Source organism: Pagrus major, chromosome 7, assembly GCF_040436345.1.
Source record: "Pagrus major chromosome 7, Pma_NU_1.0".
Classification (NCBI taxonomy): Eukaryota; Metazoa; Chordata; class Actinopteri; order Spariformes; family Sparidae; genus Pagrus; species Pagrus major.
The window spans coordinates 4919265-4943117 of NC_133221.1; the positions used below are offsets into that span (position 1 = coordinate 4919265).

Below are 23853 nucleotides of genomic sequence, written 5' to 3' on the forward strand. Positions count from 1 at the left end.
AATAGTTTAACTGGAGTCTTATAGCCTGCTTTCTGCCAAATGTCCAGATGTTTCCAAGGGCCTGGGAAGGGAAGATAGAATGAGGGTACTCAGAGTCCAGCTGAAGCAATACATGTTTTGTCATACTGCTATTACTCACTGTCACTTCTCTGTGTTTTTCTCAGGGGATCGAAACGTCTTGCTGAACAAAACAGAGCATCAGGTCGATTTCAAGTCCCACCAGTGGTTCGGCGCCACTGTGCGTTCTCACGGTGACACAATTCTGGTAAGGTGACCCTCTCAGAGAAGATATTGGGGGGTGGGGTAGAGAAGCACTAGAGTTTCAGGTTCACGCCACACCACTGGTGCTCTCCTGTGTTACGATCGGGGCTTTTAGAGAAAGCGTGTTCTGGCCTCAAGGCTGCGAGAAAAACTTTGCACAACCCCGACTTCTTCACTTCTAAGTTAGATGCTGTAGTTTTCCCCTCGAGCATCATTCAACAGTCCAATTTGGGGGCCAATTTGGGTGTTTGGATGGGTCGGACACAGGACTTTGCCCACCAGTTGTGACTGTTTATCAAGATTTATTTATTTTAGTTTATGTTACATATCGTCATTATCTTCCTAGACCTAACCAAGTAGTTTTTGTGCCTGAACTTAAGCAAACTTTGACTGTTTCACAGCATTAGTTACAGTCCAAAAGCCCTAATATGTCACAAGATGTGAAATATTTGTCAGCAAGATTCACTTTGAAAGTCTAACCAGACGTTGCATATAACGTATTATTGCTGACTTGACTTTCCCGGGCTTTTGTTGCCCCGTCCCATCTACTAAAATGTGTAGTAAAACACTAAATATACTGTCTTTGTACTGTTTTCACTGATGTCTCACTCTGCCGTCAGTGGGAATGTGTGTGTTCTTAGTTATATATTTGTCTCCCACATTACCGTCCATTACGTTGTTGTCATTCCAGTTCAATTTCCACCTCCAGTCTCGACACACTGTAAAGAAATGTTTCACGACCCCCCTCCACCGTGACATCAAAGTAGAGCCGCCTCTTGTTTGGTCTGATAGTAAAGGTTGTGACCTGGGTCGAGTTACCCTTGCTCCAGATGTACCACTGACCTCGGCCCGGGTCTCGTCCTGAGTTCACCGGGGTGTTGTTGCAACTGGAAAAACATCTCCTACCTTAAAGCTCACCCCATTCATCACCGCATCTCCTCCCTCCCTCCCCCTTTTACCTCCCTGTCAATCCCCATCTCTCTCCACCTCCTCCTCTCTACTCCAGGCTTGCGCCCCGCTCTACTCTTGGCGGACCGAAAAGGATATCCCCCGTTCTGACGCAACAGGAACCTGCTACCTCTCAGCCCGTAATTTTACCAAATTTGTGGAGTACGCTCCCTGCCGCACAGGTAACTGTCAGTCCAAGTTGATATAGTGAAACTGTCTCATCCATGATTTTCATTGAATATTATGTCTTGATGTGTTGCAATCCCCTTGAAACAGGAAACTGTGGCTTTTATTGAATACTTATTACATCAAGTAATTCACTGTATGACTTCACTGTGTTTCAGAGATCACTGATGCGGAGGGACAAGGTTACTGTCAGGGAGGATTCAGCGCTGACTTCACTACGGTAATAACTATCTTCCTGTTAAACCACCAGAGGTTTCCTGGGTAATCTCCTCCCTTTTTCATTGTAGTGATTCACCGGTTTTATCTTTCAGGATGGCAAAGTGGTACTGGGAGGGCCGGGGAGCTACTTCTGGCAAGGTATGTAGGGCATACCAATCACCGGCTCGAATAGCATCAAAAACCAAGCCTCAAAATATCCGTCTGAGGTTATTTTCATTTCCCTTTGGTCTTACTTTAGGTCAGGTGATCTCCGCGGCTAAGGAGGACATCATCGACTCGTACTGGCCGGGCTTTTTCATGCAGTCTGTGAAGAGCCAGATCCAGACCAAACAGGTCCAGGTTGCACACGATGACAGCTACCAAGGTGAGAGAGGGGGGGATATAATTCTTAGTGCTTTTATTTACAGCATATTTACACATATCTTCATTTGTTTGCCGAGGCTGATATCTGTTCTTTATGCCTGCAGGCTACTCTGTCGCTGTTGGGGAATTCAGTGGTGATCAGGTGGAAGGTGAGTCAATAAAAAGGGGTCCCATTGTTTATTTTGTTTTATTTTTCTGCTGATGAAATCAAGACAATAACAAAATAAAAATGTATTTATGACGAGAAGAGCACTGATGAAATCCATTGACACTTTTATCAACGAATAATCAGATTAAAATGTCAGAGAGAAGGGAAGAGATCCAGTCAGAACCAACCTCTTTCTTGGATAGTATGGATCTACTTAGGAAGTCAACTAGCGTGCACTGCGCTTGCTGCATGCCTCACAAACTGTACAGAAATAAAGTCTGATGAAGTATCGTACTCCATAAAACATTTCTGGAGCTTCACAGTAAAACAACGTTGCAGAATTCCCCTAAACAACTGAAGAAGCTGGGGACGAGCGTGACCACACGTCAAGGCTGTAAATTATGTCTTTTCAAATCAATTTGTGATCTCGGGGAACTTCTGGAGACTTGGATTACTTCGGATGAGCTGTGTGGAGCTATTTTTAAGATATTTTTTGTTCGGGAGATTGCTGCAACACTGTTTGGCTGTGAAGCTCCATTAATGTTTTTTGGGACTGCTTGGGGCTGATGAGAAGATATTGACTGATTTCCCACTTTTTTTTTTGTGAACTTTTCCTTTAATTCTAGACATATGATGGGAGGGAGGAACAGAAAGTAGAATAAACACATGTTTCCAATCACAACAGTTAAACCTGTGTCTGTATTGCTTGTTTAAACCTTAATACCATTCCATAATAACATAATTGATCCATAATTAATCGATGCGTACTTCAGGGGTGCATAAAAAGATTGGAAATTCTAGAGAAATGTTTAAACTAAACTGAATTAAAACTAAATCAGGCTGCAGGTTATGTGCCCTGGTGGCCAATGTTAGATGATGGTGTGCTGTAAGTGAAGCACATATGGGAAGTCACATGGCAATTCAAATATTACAGCTGAAGTAAAATAAACTGAGGTCAGCTACGATATTTTACACGATTATTGAGCTGGAAACGTCGTCAGTACTGGAATTCTCTCGTCCCCCCCCTGTCGTGCTTGACCTGCATATATTTTCCCTCCTTAAATCTTTGCTTCATCTCTCTCAGATTTTGTGGCCGGCGTTCCAAAAGGACTCATGCTTTACGGTTCGGTAAGAAAGCTTCATCATCACTCTTCATTTCAGAAACGAGAGCCCTGGGCTTTAGACTTGGGACCGATGCAGGAAAGTCGGGGAAAGAAAACAGCCGTAGCGATATTGTCACAGTGGGAATTATTTTCGCAGTGAATTCCTGAACAGAGACTGTGCTTATATTAGAGCGTATAAAAAAAAGACGTTCACCACATGTGGTTGCTGTGTTGCAGGTGTCTGTTCTGAACGGTTCGGATCTGAAGACCATGATTAACTACACTGGCGAGCAGGTGAGTCCTCTCGCCGTCCTCTGCAGAAAAAGCTCCTCCACGCTTCACTTCCTCTGTGTTTTCACTGCCTGGCTCCTCATGAGAGCTCTTAATTTGTTGAGTCAGTGTAAGCAAAAATAATTTCCTTTACAGCGTCCTCTTTACTAGATTTGGGTCTCTTTTTCGTGGTTTGCTGTAAAGCTCAATTATTGAGGGGGAAAGTGCAGTGGCAATTTGTGCAAATGGTTCGGGGAATAGAGACGCACTGAGCTCGTTTAAACAGTGATGATTGACTCAGCTGAATAAATAAAAAAATCACAAGCGAATATGCTTACACTCTGGTAATTCAGACTCGCTCCTTACATCGCCAGTGTGTTTTTTTGGACTAAGGTTCACGACAGGAAATTCAGAAAATGAAACTGACCTGGAACAGAAGCGCCAGCAAACTGGGCCGAACCTGTAAAACGCATCAGTTCTTCATGTTTCCTTCAGGCCTCTTCCTTTTCTAGTAAAGCAGAAAGTCTGAAGTTTGCAGCAGCAGCACTGTTTTGTATTAATCTGAGAACAAAACCGAATCCTGATGATGATAAATGTCTTCGTACAATGAGATTTTTATTGGCTAATGTCACATGGAAACACTTTTGTTTACAGATGGGATCATATTTTGGCTATGCAGTGGCGACGACAGACATCAACGGTGATGGGTGAGTAGAAGCCTTGTGTCTGTTTATCTCACCCTCCCTGTCTTCCTCTGTCTCCTTCACTCTTTCCTTCTCGATAATTAGCTGCAGGATCTACATTGGATGCCACCAACAACTTATTACAGGCGTCGACGTGTCTGAGCCTTGATTGAGTAAAATCTCCTGTCTTGTCTGCAGGATGACCGACCTGCTGGTGGGAGCTCCCATGTTCATGGTCCGAGGCTCCGACGGCCGTCTGGAAGAGATGGGCCGCGTCTACGTTTACCTGCAGCGAAGCCCCCTGAACCTGGAGCTCCGCCTACCTCACCTGACAGGCACCCAGGTGTTTGGGAGATTTGGCAGCACCATTGCACCATTGGGAGATCTGAACCAGGATGGGTTCAATGGTAAGAACGGGCGATTGTAGTAGTGGGATTAGTAACGTGCTCCTGTTGGTAGGCTGGTTGGTCCAGGATATTGGCTGTATTACCATGAAATTTTTACACAAATTGGATCAGCTCTACTTTGTGTTTACTGCCAATTTGCATTAACTTAAGCATTTAGCACAAAGCAAAGCTGCGCCAGAGCTGCTGGCTGTAGACTCTGAAGCCATTTCTACCCAATGTACTTGGAAATTTTGAACCCGGGATAATATTCTTGACTTTTGCTCTTTGGCAGACGTGGCAATCAGCTGTCCGTTTGGAGGGGAGGATCAGCAGGGACTGGTCTACATCTTCAATGGATACTCAGAAGGACTCAGGGAAAAGCCATCTCAGGTGATCAGTGGTCAGTGGGCTGCTGGTACGATTCCTGCCAGTTTTGGATTTGCCCTCAGAGGTGCTAAGGATCTGGACATGAATGGATACCCAGGTGAGTGAGGCGGCTGCTGGGAGAATAACAATAACCATAACCAACCATAACCATACCACGTTTTATCTTTTTATTATGTTTTCTAATTCTGCTGCTTTATTTCCTCAGATCTCATAGTTGGTGCCTTTGGTGTGAATAAGGCCGTTCTCTATAGGTAAGTTGTTTTGAATCTCTCTCTGACAAACAAAGTTAGCTTAGCTTAGAAGAAAGACTGGGTGACTGACCGAGGGAAACAGCTAGCCTGGTTCTGTCCAAAGGTAAAACAAATCAACCTACTAGCGCCTCCAAAGCTCACTTTAGCTTTTACGTTATACCCCGTTTGTGTAAAAAGTGTAAAAATGTGATTTTTAGAGTTGCTGGTTGGCAGGTTTTTGTTTTTTTTTACCTTTGGACAGAGCTAGCTACCTGTCCCCTCTGTTTCTAGTCCACATGCTAAGCTAAGCTAACCATATCCCTAACAGACACCAAGTAAAGATGCATATTTCCTAAAAGGTGAAACTTCTTTACATTTTCCAAAATGTCTGTTGCCAAATAATGCATTTATAATGAGTTTCTTCTCTGATGCTTTAGGTTAAAATACTGTTACCAGCTCACATTCGTCTTCTATATGAAGTATATGAAATAAACTCACAAAACATGAAGAGATTAGATATTTTTACACCTGTTTTCATTACTAACCAGAAAAATACAACCTTATAGCCTCATTTACTCATCATTAAACACACTCAACACCTTTTAAGGCAATAAAAGTGGAACTTAAATGTCCGATGATTGAATCTTAAGTCTACTCTTGTTACCAACAGATCCCGCCCGATTGTCAACACCAGTGCCGCTCTGACAGTTTCCCCCACCATGATCAACCCCGAAGAGAAGAACTGCATGGTCACCAACGGAAACACGACCATTCCTGTTTCCTGGTGAGTTTTGCAGCTTGTCCAGTACCGTCACTCAGCTTCCTCTGACTCAGGCCTCAGTACTGCTCTGTTTGACCCCACTGCAAAAAGATGGGCTTCCCCATTTCCTCCGCATGCATAAACACTCCTATCCTGGCAGGAAGCTCTGATAAGGAATATCCTTTCCATCAGCAGTCACGGTATTAATATGTACCGAGGGCTGCTCTTATCTGACCTATTTTTCAAATGTCTTCACATCACACTGCCTCTGTTGCGGAGCAGAGGAATAACGTGCTGAATAGCAGCATTGTTGGGCCGTTTTTGGCCTCGTGTGCACAGTATTCAGGTCCAGGAAAGGAGAGAGGAAACAGACGACGGTTGCTTGCTGCTCGACATGGTTGACACTGCGCTCACGTGTCTGCTTCCCCCCCGCCCCCTCCTTTTCCAGATCCTGATCCATAAAGGAAACTCTTGTATACACATGTGTCTTGATTACACTACGTTGCCTGGTGATGAGGAGTTTTTTGGTGGGGGTGAGAGGAGAGCACAAGGGGATAATGGGAGGGAGGGCGGGAGGGCAGGGGCTGGAAGGTTTTTTTTCGCCGTTGCTTTGAATGAGATATTGTTTGGTGGTGGAACACAGCTGGGAAACATCAGGACACGTCGACTCCCGTGAGCGTGCGCACACGGTTGCACAGGAACAGGAGTAGAGAAAGTTATTACTACTCCTCGATAGAAATCCTTGTAGCCTATATGTCTCTCTGTCTCGTTTTTCACCTCTCTTCCCTTTCCTGTGTTTTTTTTCCAACAGACTCTCTCTTTTTCTCTTTGCGCTTCTTCCAGCTCTGTTCCTCTTGTGTGGGTTTACTAGTAAAAAAGGATTGGGGGTTTTTGGGGTTGCAGACTTTTGGATAGCAGCGGCGTGTTGTGCGGCTGATGTCATGGGAGAAGAGCTACAGGCTTATATAGACAGCCATTGACTGGTCAGCCTTGAAACCTGAGTCGTTGCCCAATTTCACCCTTCTTAACTCTGCTATGCGTTTGTGTGTGTGTGTGGGTTCTGTCAGTGAAAATGTAGACCCAGCGATTTATCAGCTTGGCTGGTGAAAGCAGTCAGATGCCAGCACGTCTCCGAACAGTTGGCATTTCTTTCATATTATTCATTGTATTCCCATTACGTCTCGTGCCTTGTAATGTGAACCATGTAAGGAGCTGACACAAGAGAAGCGGGCCGTTAGAGGGAAGTGAGAGAACAAGCGAGGGCAAGTGAGGTGTCTTGTGTGTACAGAATATTTGTACTGAGTTTCTGCCATAAATGAGCAATGCTTCTCTCATCATGTCTTTGTCCCCGTCTGTCCAAAACAGTGTCAACCTGAGTTTCTGCATATCTGCCGATGGGAAGCACCTCCCAGACGTCCTAGGTGAGCCAATTTTCCACATCTGCACTTTATTACAAGTTAGGAAACTTTCAAAAAGGCCACCAGTGGTAATGTTTTAAACCCATAACAGTCTGTAGGTTAAAGTGTTTTGGCAGCTTTTCGGATTTTGTTATGACAAAAAGGAAGTGCCTGTGTGCAAAATACCTTCTGTGATCCACCTTTTAATGATCAAACCTCATCTGTGCTCGGTCCCGTTCCCTATCAACCCCGAGTTATTATCTCTAATTGCTCCTTCCTTTATAAACAACTGCCATTAAGTTAAAGTTACTACATTGTGTGTGTGCTTCAGAATATTTATGGAGGTCTTTTTTTTTAAAAACCTGTCATTACGTGACTCGGGAACATTCATCATGCCATGAATGCTCATGTGTGTGTTATGTGGTGCAGATTTCCAGGTGGAGGTGCAGCTCGACAGTCATAAGCACAAGCAGAAAGGTGCCGTGAAGAGGGCTTTGTTCTTGGATTCCCAGCAGCCCTTGCTCCAGAAGAGTGTGACGGTGCGGCATGGCGAGCGTGTGTGCAGCAACACAAAGATCTACCTACGAGTGAGTCCTCTTTCATACTTATACTCACCCAGTAAATACAAAGAAACAACAGTTTTGATGTTCTCATGACTATGTATTGTGCTGCAGAGCTATCTAGTGAAGGTATCATGCTAGCAGGCAACCAGCTAACTCTTTCCTGTCCTGGGATCAAACGATACAGATCATCCTGGGACATTCTTAACCAACAGATTCTCAGTTTTTGCACTAAACTGCCGCTGACACAAACTCTGTGTTTCTTTGTCTGCAGGATGAGAAAGAGTTCAGGGATAAACTCTCCTCCATTTACGTGGCCTTGAACTTCAGCTTGGATCCAGAAGCTGCAGCTGACTCCCACGGGCTGCGGCCTATCCTCAACTATCAGACCACCAACGTGATTGAGCAGAAGGTACTGTAGCTTTGACGTGCACTGCACTTCCCACGTCTTCTATCAAGCACACTTAACTAACTCTGGAGTGCGTCGATATATGGTGGAGCAGTGTTCCTCTAATAATGTACATATGGTTCTTAGGCTCATTCTCCCTGAACTGATGATAAGAGTATCCACCACACTGAGTAATCACTCCCTGTAACCACTGACTTTCTCCTGTCCCTGATGAAAGAGTCTGTTTTTTGAATGTAAACTCTCAACTACTCTGCTGGGAAGAGGTCCAGGGTGTCTGGAAAGCTGTTTTTCAAAATGAAAATGTGAGGCATATGTAGAGCGGAGTGTTTCCCTGTCCCAGTAGGAGTTGTTCTCAGCCTGCTTTGCTGCACAACGTTGCGTAGGTGACTCGTTCCAGAGCTGCAGGCACAGAAAGATCGGTAGATATTTCAGCGCAGGAGATTTGCCCATCTGGTTGAAATCTCTCGGCATCTTGCCAGTTTTCCTCTGGCAGTGAGCGGAGTTGGCTCGACATGTGGGCATCCTCTCAGCTGTGGCACAGCATGCACCATGTGTGAGTTCACAGGGTTGGGGCATTAAGGGAATGGCAATCAGCATAGTTTTATCTCCCCCCCTTCTTTCTCCTTTGCTCTTATTCCTGTTGGATCAGGACTGAACCCTGTCATTGAAGTCATTCCATGATATCAAAGCTGTCAGGCCTCCGACAGATGTGGTCTTTTGCTGAACCAAAACCTTGAGACAGGCCTGAGCTAAGATGTCAACCTTAAACCTGAAAAAGACACTTTTTGCCAAACACCCCAAAAAGAGCCAACCTAATCTGTGTAAAAGGGGAGTGAGAGCCTGCCAACATATTTCATTAATCTGGCTTTAGACTGTGTGAATGTAACTCAGTCTATGGGTGACTATCACACCGCAGCCTCGGCCTTCATCAGACACATGATGCCTTATTGATTTGCACATATGCTTTGAGACTATGTGGCAGGCCATGTAACATTTCGTCGACTCTGCCAAGCTCTTACTTTGTTTGAGCCCGAGTGAGAATGAGAGACGGTTGATGTGCTCTCACTCTCTCTCTGCACTCTTAACAAATCCCACATGTTTCTATGAGGAGTTATGACATTGTGGAGGATCTTTTAATTGCCATAATCTCTCAGATCTTGCACAAAAGCATACATTTGTGCGAAACTTGCAGGGATCCCAGTTGTCGTCACCTTCTTATTGAACCTGGAAACGACCAAAATTGTGCATCAGTGCCCTCATTGTTCTTAAAATAATAACATCTGACCTAATTTGTGTGATTCTGATTAATGTGCTCCGCTCATTTTGCCAAGTTAGCGTTTTGAAGTCACAATGTGATGCTTGCCCTCATTATGTCACACGCTGAGGTCAGCTTTGTTGTTGTTAAACTACACTGACGGGCCTACAGACGTCGTTTTCCTGCACTTCGCGGGCATACGGACCGGGGTGCACATGTGGCCATGTTAGCATGGTGGTTACCATGGTGTCCATAATTAGAGCCCCTGGATGGTGTAATGACAAGGGGGGCGCTTGGCACTCTCTAATCTCCTCCTCCATTTCTATTTATTATCCTCATCGTCACGAGTATCATCACACTGTCACAGTCGCAGCGGGATGCAATTTAGCAATCCCGCAGGGCTTTCCCTGCCGCGGCCCTGCCACACGTTCAGCGGTCATCCACTTATCCAGCAGTGTTTCTGTTGCTTTGTTGTCTCTCCCTGCACTGTAATCTTCAAACCCCCTGCTTCTGCTTTTCAGGTCAACAGAGATATCCTATGTCTCAGTCAGTTCCTCTAGGATGTAGGCTCCTCCCTCGCCATATGATCAGATACTGCTGTGGTTCGCTGGGCGGTGTAGTGTGTGGTGAAAGCGCGGTTTGCCGCACGGGGCTGTGATGTGGGACGCCGAGAGCAGGCGGCTTTGTGTCAAGCTCCACAGGAGTATCTCCTCTGGGCTTGGACTCATCATTTCCTTCTCTTACGTCGCAAACAAAAAGCGTGTGTGTGTGTGTGTGTGTGTGTCGGGACAGCTGGTTCGGGGGGGGGAGTGTGTCTGTGCCTGTCATGACCTCACTGAGTCAGTCATTGTCCTTCTGAGCCACAACATGGTTTTTTACTGTCTGATGTTGTCTTGTAGATAATGGGGACTGCAGGGCAGGTGTGTGCTGGGTGGCGGTCGGGAGGTGGGGGTGGAATGTATTAGTCATACCACATGTCGCATCTTGCTACACTCATCCTGTTGTCTCCCTTAAACAGATACTTGATGTATCTCATGTGTGCCTAATTCCTCTCACGTGTAAAAGAAGTATGTTTGTAGTCAGAACCGATGATGATCTGCAGCCTGTATTAAAACTTTATCACCAACAATGTGTGTCTTTTAGGCTCAGATTCTGTTGGACTGTGGCGAGGACAACATCTGCGTTCCCGACTTGAAGCTGGCAGTCCACGGGTGAGTGCTCATTTCCTTATATATTTCTTTATAATCCATATGGATTTCAGGGAATATATTAGAATGATGTCCCATGGTAAACTGTGAACGGGGTCACAGACCCTGAACTCTTCACCTCCTCTCTGGATTTGAGCGCTAAAGCACAAATACAGCTGTTTTTGTTGTTCCGCTGCTTTGTTTAGCCTAGCATACCAGAGTGGGACTGTTAATAGCCACAGTGCTGCAGTAGAGAAGAGGTACACCGTCTTCTGAAAACAGGAAGCAGCTCGGCTCTACAGGTGCAATGACAAACCATCAAGGGGAGATGAAAGGAAATATGGGAGCTGTGTGCCAGAGTCCTCGACCTCGCCTGCTTCTGAAGCTGTCAGGAGCAGCCTGCCCGCCACACTTTGATTCCAGAAATCTGTTAGCATTTTCCTCAAAAATAACAGCCTCCCTGATACTCCCTTCTCCGCTCTGTCATTTTGATTTCACATTCCTATATTTATCTACCATCTGCCTCCATTTTTTTTTTTTTTTTCAACGTATGGCTGATCCATCACATATGGAACAACCTGCCGCCGCTCCATCCAAGAAATTGAGACGTAGAAAAGTGCAAAGATTAGTGCAATTAGAATAATAGCTTGATGTTTTTGTCTGGCCTGTAGTAAATTAATAGAGCCTAAATTAGTTTGAGGGGTTGACGGGAAGGCCATGATTTAGTGGAATGTCAGAAAAAAAAAAAAAAGAAGCGTCCATCATTCCTGCAGTGTTGTTTCTTTTATTGCGCTGCCAAAACACATAACCTGTTAGACCGAGGGTCCCTCAGGGAAGCTTTACGTTTTTTTCGTGGAGTTTTCTAATTTTGAGCCTTTGTTTGGTTTGAAAAGTGCGATGCCAGTTAGAATCAGAGCGCGGCCGACTCGAGGATCGGCTGCAGAAGTCTCCTCTCTCCTGCGCTGCTTTATGAGAGCAGGCTGTAATTAAAAACGTCTGTGTGGCCCTCCATATGGAATTTCTCATTGTTCTGAGCTGTGGGGCGAGGGTGGAGGGAGTGAGAGAAAGCAAGGAAGGGGGAGGTGTTTTACACTCCCACTCCTAGACCCTGTACATATATACATGCATGTATGAGTTTATTACCACATTGGAAAAAGTTCTCATTTAATGGGGGAGGGGCTTTGTGAGATGAGTCTTCTGCAGTTTCATTAACGCAACTACAATTTGTTTAAGACTCTTCTCCCCACAACACAAACAAAGAATGACATTGTTTACTCTTAACGGCGATACATTTATTTGTCGAAGGAGTCGTGACACCATTCATCCTGACCGTTGACCCTCTTAGTAATCTTTTTTTTTCTCTGGTTGGCTCCACAGGAACAGGAAGGAAGTCTACCTGGGTGATGACAACTCGCTAACCTTGACTTTCAACGCCAAGAATGAGGGTGAGGGAGGGGCGTACGAGGCAGAGCTGTACGTGGTGCTCCCCCCTGAAGCTGACTACAGCGGTATCGCCCGCGGTAATGAGGTGACTAGAAATGCAGAAACAACCCACAACTTCCAGCAACTAATATGCCTCTCTGGACCTGATTATGGCTGTTAAACTGCTTCTCTATGCTTGTCCTTTGCTGTGGTTTGACCAATCTGTACTCTTGTTTTCAGAGCCTGACCCAGCTGACCTGCAGCTATGAGTCTGAGAACCAGACCCGATACCTCAGCTGTGATTTGGGCAACCCAATGAAGTCTGGTACCAATGTAAGCACACCGCTGTCGTTTGGCAGTTTTTGGGCTCTATGTCTATTGAGTTTAAGGGTTAAAGGATACAGAGTCGTGCAGGGATGATGCATGTTTGTAGGCCACCCTGGAAGCTGGCATCGCCCTGGCTCCCTCGACATAAAGCCTATGGGATTATTCCATTTGCTTTTTTCTTTATTATTGTGGAAATTAAGCTCTGTGGCAAACAAAAGTTAATGATACTTTTCACGCTTTGTTTGGCAAGATAATCTTCACAAACGAACGCCACTTTTATGATTTTTGAACGTCCCAGACAACCTCTGTAATCTCCTGTAGCCACTTGTTAGCAACTGCAGTTTTTTAATACATGTGAAACCGTCAAAGTCGGGTATTTACTGACGTATTTTATGTCATAGAACAATACGTGAAGATTTCTTAAGCTTGTGTTACCCACAGACTTAATTTCAGACATATTACAACAAAAGGAACTCATAAAACCCTATTAAGTTTGAGAAAGGGAAACCAAAAGTGCAAAAACGCTATCTTATTTCCAGGTTTTATGACTCAGTCCTATGTCTCGAGTGTTTTTAATAGAGATAAACATTTGACACAACATCATGATTTCCTGCTCTTTGTAAAAGGACAAAAGTTGTGTGTCTGTGTCATCCCCTGATTAGGTGTGAACAGCACAGGAAAAGTTGGTATGCGTTAGGAAATGTTGTGACAGGAAGCACAGACTCCATCTGTGCCCCTCGGCCTCCTGCTGGGCAGAGTTCCCTTTTTTAATGATGGAGTCACAAGCTGGCAGGCTTTTAATTGGTCTGCAGAGGAAAACCGTCAGCAACATGTTAACTGGAAGAGACACACAGGCTTGTTGTCACAGAATCTGCTGACTTGTTTCTCTGGGAAGATCTCAGACTGCAGCGTTATTGATCTAAAGTGACCGGCCAGTTGTGTGGGAAAGAGATGGATCTGAAATTATTAATAGAGAAAAGGGCAGAGCAGGAACTCTCAGATACATTTCGGACATGCCCGCTTGTAATGAATCTGCCTGCTGGACAGACAAGAAGCTCACAGGCCGACACACCCAAGATCTTCACATATCTGTCAGAGGATGGGAAGAGTAAAGTGGAGGGGGGAGGAACGGCTGAGAGTCTGAGTTAGCTCTACCGAAAGTTAACTAAGAGCTGTCTTAAAGTGTGTTTTTGTGCCTCGCTGTTAAAATATTGTGTTTATATGTCATTTCTATTGACATTTTATCAACCTTGACAACATGAGGTGCTTGTTCCAGGTGGGGCAGCTGCAAATAGCATAGTTGACTGTTAATAAGTGCATACTTAAAGGTGTTATTGATAACATTCAGCCACTAAAAGTGACATCCCACCTCCCCTCTTCCATTGCATTCACGTCACAACACCGCTGTTGTTCGAATCATCTGCCTCCTCAAGTGGTTGTCAGTTTGTTGCACCAGCTAAGGTTGCTAACGCTAACTAGCCAACGTTAGAGTTGGGGTTAGTGTGCTGGGTGCAGACTGTACAACTCAGGCCTTTTTATGTTTTTTTCCCACAAACTAACAACTACCAAGACTTTTGATCGCTGAGGAAACGCGAATACAACGTGATACCAACGTTGTTTTACTGTTGGCTAAACAATTATAAGAAACTTCTACGCATAGTAATGTTGATAAGCATCTTTTTTTTTATCACGTAATGATGATCAATATGTTGTATCTTCCTCTTTGCAGCTGTGGGCAGGTCTTCGCTTCACGGTGCCACGGCTGAAGGACACGCACAAGACTGTTCAGTTTGAGCTGCAGATTCGCAGGTAAAAACTTAAAGTCATCATGCAACAGACACACGTTACGGCATGTTAAGGAACATGTTTGGTTTCTGATCTCCGCAGCTCTCAGATGATGTCAGCTAATCAGAATCTTTTTTCTTCTCCTCTGTGTTTCCACAGTAAAAATGAGAATAATTCCCACAGTGAGGTTGTTCCCTACAAGCTGGAGGTGGTTGTTCAGGCTGATGTCATCCTCCAGGGGTGAGCTCAGTTGAACTTTTGGAATTTCATTAACTCTCCACTGCCTCCTTGACACATCTTCTAACGTCCTTCTCTTTTCTTTTTTAAGTGTGTCTCGACCAGATAAGGTCTTCTTCCCGCCGCCCAACTGGAAGGTGACCAAAAGCTACGAGGTGGAGCAGGACGTCGGGCCTGCGGTGGAACACATCTATGAGGTAATCAGCCATGTTCGTAGCTGTGCAGACTCATCGTGGGGCTGAGCAGATTGGGTTGGAAAGCAAACCTTACTTCTCTTAAAGTGAGCTGACTTCTCAGGGAAAACATTCTCCAGATTACGCAGCGTGATTTATTCTCAGGCTTTCCTGATCCACTTTCTCTTGGATGAGCTTTAACAGTGCTCTACTTTAGGTGACCTATTTGTAGATTAAGACAATATGTCAAATATGAAAGTTGCAGCATGAGAAAGACGATCTGTTGCAACCTCCCTTTTGTAGTTTTCTAATGCTTCACATACTAAAGTTTCCTATTCTTTGTTTCCTCTTTCCAGCTGGTGAACAACGGGCCCAGTCGGATCAGCCACACCCAGCTCGAGCTGCGCTGCCCCCTCAGTGTCCAGGGTCAAACCCTCCTTTACCCCCTGGAGTTTTCCACAGAGGGCCCCATTAACTGCACCTCGGACAAACACATGAACCACCATAGCCTCAAAGTAAGTGCCTCACATTGCACACCTCTGAGGGGTCAAATGAGGCTACAGCAGACAGCGAACATCTCCCACCGATTCCCAGTCAGTTGTATGATTAACAGCTGGATCGTCCCACTGGTTGGCCCACACCCACCTCCTCCCAGCTTTTTCAGCCCCACCCAGGACACTTCCCCCACCACCACTTTGAAGTCCCAGCTCTTCCCTATGTCCCGCACAGCTCGATGAACCACCTCACCCAGCAATACACTCACTAATCTTCGACATCCAGCAACGCCCCCCCCCCCCTTATACAAAGTTGTAGCTTTCGTGTTTGTGTTTACATTTTGAAGCTTGACAGATGTTGAGCAGGGTGGTCATCAGTCTCAGCAATTCACAGGGGGAAAAAAACATTAGCTCACAGCTAAGTACGGTGTATTTACCACGGGAATCCATGAGGAGTAGCGCTCACATGCTTCTGATTAATGACAAAAAGCCTCGGGGTCACGCTAACATTAGGTCTTATATTGACAGAAAGGGTGGTGTGCTCGTCTGCATAGTGAGGTCAGTGTCTGTGTTGTCCTAATGGGTGTTGTGTGCGTTTTCTCTCCTCCTGTAGCTCCAGCGGACTTCCACAGAACCACCTATCCTGGCGCTGAAGGCCAGCGAGCACCATGTCGAGAGGAGGGACGTCCACAAGAATCAACTCGCCCATTTGACTAACCTGGTAAGAGGCTTGAAGGGGAAGTGTCAGGTTCAATAAATACAAGATGGTGTCTGCATGAATGAACATCGTCAGGCCAAAAGGTGAAGTCTTAACGTAATAGGTGACTTGAAAGTGAGAGAATGAGGAGCTTGAGTTTACAGTTAAGGGTAAATGAGGTTATGTAGTTAAACAGCAGGACGCTGCTCAGAACAAAGAGGTTCAAACAATATGTTTTGCTGTATCGCCTTAAGTTAAGTGTGTAGGTCTGGATCTATTTTGGTGACACTGGCCCTGATCTTATATGAGGCTCCTGGGATTGGGTAATTAGGTTATGATGTCGTTAAAAGGGAGGGGTCAAAGGGCGCAGGCTTGTCCCGTTGTGGTGATTAACATTAAAGAGCCCTTTAGTAGTGGTGGAGGGGTGGAGAGGCTGAGAAGACATGGGAGGCTTTTTGTCAGTGATGCACTGGTTACTTCACAGACTGCTCTTTAATTTTGGGCTCTGGGTGGTGTGAGGGCCCCCGGAGGCCCCCGCACACTGGCCCTATTGATCCACCCAGCTGCAGGTAGCTTCTCCCTCTGCCTGCGTCTGTGCGTACCTGCCTCAGCCAAAGAGGTCTTTGTCCGAGCGCCCGTCGCTCCCGAGCACGCTCGTTTATCAAGCGCGTCCAACGACACGTTAGCATGAAGGACCCCATTCTCCCGTTTTTCTCCTGCGTCTGCACTTTTTGTTTTTTTACGCTCAGCAGGACAGACATCTCTGTTCAAAGTGTCTCTTGATCTGAGTGTGTTAGCGTTTAGCAATGCTTGAACGAAGCTGTCAGCCTAGGTCAAAGCGTGAGAGTTTAAAATGACCAGCCTAGTCTTTGAAGAGCGGTGCTATGCATAGAGAACAAAGGACCGACTTTAATTACACTTATTATCAAAAGGCATTTTGTAATTTAACTTTTTTAAATTTCTGTTGTAGTACTTTTATTGTGTTGTAAGTACTTAAGTGGGTAACATATGTGTGTTTACTGGTCTTGTAGAGTAACACTGCACATGTAAAAATAGAGGTATAAAGCCTATTATGGCTCCAGAGGAGTGATGTCACTCAGCGGCGTAGTTGCATTGTGGGTAATGTAGGCACCAGGTTTTCAGGAAGAAAAATGTGTGGAATAAAAAAGATGATTTCTCTGGTGTTGTAAAGTTGATCTTATTTTTAAACCGTCCAAACAATGTTTGCAATGCTAGACCAGTTGACTGCTTTTCAAGACCTTGTGCCTACATTACCCATAATGCAACTCACTAACAGACATCACTAGAGGCATTTTGTCAGATTACATACAGCTTTGTGGGTCACCACTCTGATATATTTCTCTGGCAGCTTTATAATTCATCAGCAGGGTCCTCTGATGGACAATCCCGTCCTTTTATTGACAACTTCTTTAACTGTAGACTGGAAAAACCCCTCAGTATTTATTAATGATAACTAAAATGTATAACTGCATTATTAACAAATTTAACACCAGACAAACAATCTGGCACACAAAAACTCTTGAGCCATCTATCTATCTTGAACTGATCTATAAAACATTAGTATCACATGTACTAACCATCGATAAAGCCTTTATTAAAGCTGAGCGATCCTCAGATCCAAGAGGCTCGGACCAGCAGTTGTTTGGTTGATACGTCGGTAGAATCTTGACTGACTCAGTGATTAATTGGCTTCTTACAGTGTCGACCTGGCGCTGGTCTGCAGCTGTGTAGTGATTTTTTATGAAGCTGTGGGAACAGATCTTGACCACATAATCCCACAAGGGAGGATATGTGAGACTTGGGGCTGAGGCATCTTTGGCACTGGTCCATGCTCATGTCATTTCCACAAACCTCCGTGGCCCCGGTGCCCTGGGGCATTAGGGAGGTCTACCAGGAGGAAGTGGACTGATATGCTCCCTGTCTGTCTGAATACCCTCATTAAGTCTGTCTAATACTGAGCCTAAAGGAACCAGGCAGGCACTCTCTACTCCTCTTTGTTTGCCCTACTCGGTGTAATAAGTAAACTAATGCGCCGCCGCAGGAAACCCGCCGAAACCTCTCAGTCTGGTTGGTGGCAGAGCTACAGCACCCGCTCCATAACACAGTGTGTTGCATGTTCTTAAATGTTAAACATACCAAGCTGCATTATGGGGATCTAATTAGGACTGTGTATTATACAGTCTTGAGAAAAATGGGCTGGTTTTAGTGGTTGGGCAATAATGTGGAGAGTGGTGCGTGCTGCATTTTTACAGTCTCATGACATTCCTTCGATCTAATTTGAAGCAGGCGTGGAATACAGATCATAACATTGGGCTCTTTGTTATATTTATTCGACCTGCGGCATTAACGTGGCTCTTATTTGTCCTTCACTTATGTTTTTTTTGCCAGTTTTCACTTTTGCTTGTCCTTCACCTGCATGCAGTCATGTGATCTTGTTAGTTAAACACACTGAAGAATATGAACTGGTTGTGAAATAACTCAATTTAATACTGATTCCTCGGCATGACCTACTTAAGCAAACGAGACCAGCAGCACAAGGATCATATTTCTAAACAGTTGTTATTAGTTATTAGTTCTTAATGCCTGTAACCCAGTCCACTTTTGAAAAGTCATAAAATTAAAACTACCTCCATGGGGGAGTGGTGAGGATGAATGGAGGGGTCTCATCGATCCAAGGAAAGAAGCTGCTCTGTAGTCTGGTGGTAGAGCACGAAAACAAAGATGACTTTGTTTTGCTTTGTTCACAGAATAAACAAAAGAAAATGAAAGTTCCTTGTAGAAGCTTTAAAGGAGCACTATGTAGTTTTGGAGAAGAAATTCAAACTCAGAATTTTTATATTTACAATATTAATGAGGTGATAATACAAACTTTTTTCCATAATTGAATAAAGAAGCTGTTCTCAGAGGGAAATAAGGTCCCCAGAACACTGTTTGAAGCTAGAAAGGTGGCAGGGTCCGCCACATATAAACAGTAAAACAGTGTGAAATTGTGTTGTCCTTTCTTACAAATAGCACCTTTAAGCTTTCTCAACAAAACTACTATTACTGAGCAACCTAATCTGTTAGCTGTAGGATTACATGTAATGTAGGTGTATGAACGGGAATATTACTAAAACAAAGTTTATTTTGTTTCACCATCGTCTTAATCATCGCTGTGCTTTTATAAAAGCAACATAGCATTAATAATGTTTCCTCTTTCTTTCCCTTGCTTCAAAAACAAACACACATGCTAGCCAGATCTTGATCTTTACGACAAGAGGCGGTGGTGTTCATACCAGAATAGCTGCTATGCACAAGAATGACTCAAATAAAACTTATTCAGCGTTTAATTAACATCGTCTTCACTCCTTCCTCTCTGTTCCTGCAGTCCTGTTCTAATTCGGAGTGCTGGACGCTCCAGTGCAATGTGGGTCTGCTGGAGAAGGGAACCACCGCTATCCTTAAAGTGCGCTCCCGAGTCTGGGCTGAGACCTTCATCGAGGTTTGTTGGAGATGACCCTTGCCTTACAAACTAAGACATGTACTGTAGATGAACACGTGTTACGACCAGATGACAGAGGCACAGCAGAGGAAACTATAGATCAGTCTTTTCCCACCGGTGCCTGTGTATTTTCTCATGTCAGGCTTTGGCAGGAAGTAAGAGGCAATTTTTCATTAAAAAATAAAACACTGAGATTTTAAAAATGTGCAGCTGGCAGAGATACATAGTGGCAGTAGTCAGTCTCACACACGTATTTGTGTTGACTAGGCATCAGCACTGGTTTTGGATCAGTTCTTAAGGCTGCCAGTATGTGCCGTCTCACATATTTGCCTCAACAAATGGGACAGCAGTTGCTAACTGAGATTTCAACTGTAGTTTCCAGCAAGTTTATGTTTATTGTCAGCCTGCCATGTCTGAGCTAAACATTATTACCACCCCCTGCACGCTGTAACACAAGGCCTATGTGTGAATGCATTGAAAATTCATTATCCGGTATCACAGCTTCTCATAGGAAAGGAATGCTGGAGGGATTTTCTTTTGCAGAGGCAGACGGTCTCTGTCGCCTCCTAGTGTATGATCACTGAATTACTTGTATTTTTTTATTTTTTATAACTTGCATTGTTTTGTCCTTCAGAGAGCCTACAAGCAGTATGTGCTGGAGTGCCTGGCCAGATACAGTGTGGAGAAGATGCCTTACGCCATTCTACCCAAACACTCTCCCAGTGGACACAAAAAGGTATTTAAGATCATTTTTCGTTCACACCAGAGGTGTCGTCTCAGTTTCATTTCGTCCAGTCAAACTCATGAGCTGTGCTTTTTGTCCTCAGGTGGTGACACCAGTGGTGTGGAACAAGCCAGATATCGAAAACTCGGTTCCTCTGTGGATCATCATTCTGGCCATTCTGGCTGGTTTACTGCTTCTGGCTCTACTCATCTACGTCTTATACAAGGTCAGTGAAATAAGGATTTTAGAGTTCATGTATACTGTTTTACAAAAGTTAAGTACTGTACCTATTTCCATTTTCTTCAACTTTGCTACTCTCTTAGATTTCAGGGAGAAATCTTATACTTTTTTACTCCACTCTACATTTATTTTATCATTTTTTTCTACTAGTTACTTGCAGATTCAGATGAATAATGCAAAATAGAATCAACAATACATTATGATGATATAATATTATGGATTAAGATAAAACTTCACAAGCTACCCAGAAGATTAAGTATGGAAGGTCCAGTATTATAATATGCATTTTTCTGAAATGGTCCATTTAGCATAAGAAGTACTTTGATATACTTTAAATATACTATGATGCCAGTTCTTTTGTTCTTTTACTTAAAACTGGCCGTGAATAATGTTTTTTTGCTTTAACGTATCATTGTGAAATAATATTCAAGCATGATGTAATGCCTATATAATAATGACACCATATGCATTTAGATTGGTCCCCTTTATACTCTTTCACTGTGCAGTTTTTGCCATTGAGCACAAAATCTCCCAGAACTGTTTTCACTCCAAGTAAAAATGTTGAGATCTGAGTTCTTCCTCTATCTCTGCCGTTACACTGTGTACTAGAAGATTTGTTTATGCAGTCTGCAGTTAAACTAATTAGGGTCTGTGCTCGCTTCTAATTTCTGCCTCTCTTAAAATGTTCTTTGTAGTTTGGCTTCTTCAAGCGATCTCTACCTTACGGCACCGCCATGGAGAAAGCACAGCTCAAACCACAGGCTGCCTCTGAAGCCTAGATGAACAACCGGAGCTACCAGAACCCCAGTTACACGGCCGTATGATTGCAAACGGAGAAAACGCGATGGATCATGTAGAGCGGATCAGAGAGCAGTTGAAGCGAAAGAGAGACCACTGGAACTCCACTGTGCTGCACTAGATGAAGACAAAAATCCAAAGATCTCCACGCCAAATGAATGTTTTTCTTTTTCTTTTTTAATTTATGTCTTGTTTGTTGGCAGGTTGGGATTATTACCCAAAAAAAAGAAAACTAGAACTTTTTTCTAACATGAGACTGGCAAGAAAGTGACTGCAGAAGGCTGCCGTTAGCCTTTCGTTGCAGTGAGATGCCTGTTGAGTTTCCTTTTGTGGATTCTTGTGATGGAGAGTATCTGTATCACCCCTAACTGCCTTTATTTTGGTGCTAATGATGATTTTCTGATGTGTTAATGGCCACATGTAGCGTGTGGCAGCCAGGAGCTGTGAATTATGCTGCCTGCTGAGGCCTGAAAGTATTCTTCTCGAATCTCCTGAACACATTTTTTTTATTTTTCAAAAAGATCAGTGGCTACAGCAAAGACAATAATACCTGCTAGATGTTGAAATCTATTTAATAGACTCACAAAATTGTAAGTTTTACACAATCTAAACCTGATCTGTCAGAGGTGTTCCCCCCTTGATTTTTGCCCTGATGCATGCTGGGATAGGCTAACTCAGCATGAAGTGGGCGTAGAAAAAAAATGCATGGATGGATGTTTCTCAACTGTTCATGAAAAATGATCTCTCTCTGCCTCAGGTTGGTGGACAGCGCTGGGTTGAGTTGTTTTTTGCACTCAAAGGAAATCTACTGATATAATTCCAATGACACCTAAAGACTGACTGACTGACCTTCCTTTGAGTTCTGATTTTGACTCCTACTGATCACTTTGTTTAAATCCTGTTTTGTTCATGTTCAGAGTTTGCCGGCATCATCATCGTTGTTGTGTAGTCGACTGGGATGGGACTGGAACCACCACAGACCTGTGAAACCTCACATTAGAGCTTGACGCAGCGTGGTGCTTCTGTCACAAAAAAAGTGGCGATTCTCCTAAAGAATTATTACTCTTAAGGGGGAAAAAAACCAAAGAGTTAATGGCCATGTCGTAATGAACCAAAGACGGGACAATCAGCAATGTTGTAGCCTTGACAGAGAGTTTAAGTCTGAGATCGTCGCTCTCTTTGAGTGTGAAGGATCCATTTTTCAGCTTACAGTGTGTGTGTTACTGTGAGATACTGTATTTTTGATTGTCTTTTGAGTCGAAGCTGCGCGTGTGCAGAAAAGAGAAGTGGCTGAAGTCATCCCACTACCAAAAGGCTACAGGGACTGAACATTGTGTTGGTTTCTTTAATTTTGTCGTGTACATAGATTGTTACGTGCCTTAAAATGTAAATACTTAATGTCTGTGGGTTCGAGTGAGGGCTTGCGTGTATATATGTGTGATTTCATGCGTACATGCATTTGTGTGAATGGGATATTTATGAATGCTTGTTTTCGTGTATGAATCGGTCATTACCTTTCCCACTGCTTAGTCATGTTCATCCCTGTCACCTCTGTAGCTTGAGATCATTGAGGTTAAGCCATTCTGCTTTTCTAGTAGTCGTGATGTCATCGATTCAGTCAGTATTCAGGATTGTTTTTAAGGTACAGTGTGTAGGATTTAGGAGGATCCACTGGCGGAAATATTATATAATATTCATAATTATGCTTTTATCAGTGTGTAATCACCTGAAACTGAAAATCATTGTGTTTTTGTTACCTTAAAATGAGCCCTTTTCATATATAGAGTCCATCATGTTGGATATAAGAAGTCGTCAACTAATCCCATAAAGTAGACAGTTAATTGTAGTAATTTTCGACAGAATCTGGGGGTAGGTGAGGTAGCAGAGCCGCGAACTGATTGGACTAAACCCCGAGGAAGCTTATCCGAGCTGGAGACGGGGCTTTCCCGCAGAAATCACTCGACTGCTTTCTTGCAGGGACAGCAGGAGTATTTCCTTCTCTAAATATATTAATTTTTAAACATGACATAACATAGAAACTGATTACAAATATATGTTCATCAACAACTTAAATGATGTCCTCTTCCTGTTGTCGACTAATGGTTTTCATAGCTGACTGGCTGATTATTATGTGTAACCCCTATTTCCTACAGTAGCCTAGAAGGTACAAACCAAACACTGACTCTAGAGAGGGCTTTTTGTATTTTTCGTGTTTTAAGCAGCCGCTGTAGACGAGGGTGAGAAATCTGCGACCTCACAGCTAGATGCCACTAAATCCTACACACTGAACCTTTACATGCAAGGCAGTAATTAAAATACTTAAAACCTCAGTGGATATATATATAAAAAAAATTACTAAGGCTGCCGTCCAGATTTTGCATCCAACAGGATGTCTTGTACCTCTAACAAAAGGGATAACAACTAGGCACTGGGAACTAAATGTTGTTTGGAAGTGCAATATTTATATTCACTCTGTTTTTTAATATTACAGTGCTTTTCTTTTTTGTTTTATGTTTTATTGTTGTGATAAATCAGAACTTTTTTTGTATCAAAGTATGTGAGAAGCACATAGTCCAAATCCGTTTGTGTGAGGTTCTGGCTTTTCACTTTCACCTGCTTTAAATTCTCACTAAAGTGTGAAACTTTAAAAAGAAAAAGAAAAAAAAAAAAGAGACTTTTTCCACTTCAGATACGCTCACCAC

At 43.7% G+C, this 23853-nt stretch overlaps 1 protein-coding gene across 1 annotated transcript in view; it reads left to right on the top strand.

Moving 5' to 3' along the window:
- itga5 (integrin, alpha 5 (fibronectin receptor, alpha polypeptide)) overlaps nucleotides 1-21366 on the top strand; it is a 37537-nt gene extending 16171 nt beyond the window's left edge. The window contains exons 3-30 of the mRNA XM_073469374.1: nucleotides 165-265; nucleotides 1268-1391; nucleotides 1554-1615; nucleotides 1707-1752; nucleotides 1853-1978; nucleotides 2082-2126; nucleotides 3210-3253; nucleotides 3466-3522; nucleotides 4153-4205; nucleotides 4380-4588; nucleotides 4860-5051; nucleotides 5160-5205; nucleotides 5855-5968; nucleotides 7310-7365; nucleotides 7771-7928; nucleotides 8176-8313; nucleotides 10709-10776; nucleotides 12130-12280; nucleotides 12415-12507; nucleotides 14231-14310; nucleotides 14446-14526; nucleotides 14615-14720; nucleotides 15053-15211; nucleotides 15804-15911; nucleotides 19276-19389; nucleotides 20024-20125; nucleotides 20217-20339; nucleotides 21049-21366. Of these exons, the coding sequence (XP_073325475.1) occupies nucleotides 165-265; nucleotides 1268-1391; nucleotides 1554-1615; nucleotides 1707-1752; nucleotides 1853-1978; nucleotides 2082-2126; nucleotides 3210-3253; nucleotides 3466-3522; nucleotides 4153-4205; nucleotides 4380-4588; nucleotides 4860-5051; nucleotides 5160-5205; nucleotides 5855-5968; nucleotides 7310-7365; nucleotides 7771-7928; nucleotides 8176-8313; nucleotides 10709-10776; nucleotides 12130-12280; nucleotides 12415-12507; nucleotides 14231-14310; nucleotides 14446-14526; nucleotides 14615-14720; nucleotides 15053-15211; nucleotides 15804-15911; nucleotides 19276-19389; nucleotides 20024-20125; nucleotides 20217-20339; nucleotides 21049-21132 (2840 nt within the window). The 3' untranslated portion in view covers nucleotides 21133-21366. The remainder of the gene's footprint in view (nucleotides 1-164; nucleotides 266-1267; nucleotides 1392-1553; nucleotides 1616-1706; nucleotides 1753-1852; nucleotides 1979-2081; nucleotides 2127-3209; nucleotides 3254-3465; nucleotides 3523-4152; nucleotides 4206-4379; nucleotides 4589-4859; nucleotides 5052-5159; nucleotides 5206-5854; nucleotides 5969-7309; nucleotides 7366-7770; nucleotides 7929-8175; nucleotides 8314-10708; nucleotides 10777-12129; nucleotides 12281-12414; nucleotides 12508-14230; nucleotides 14311-14445; nucleotides 14527-14614; nucleotides 14721-15052; nucleotides 15212-15803; nucleotides 15912-19275; nucleotides 19390-20023; nucleotides 20126-20216; nucleotides 20340-21048) is intronic.
- Nucleotides 21367-23853: the final 2487 nt, after the last annotated feature.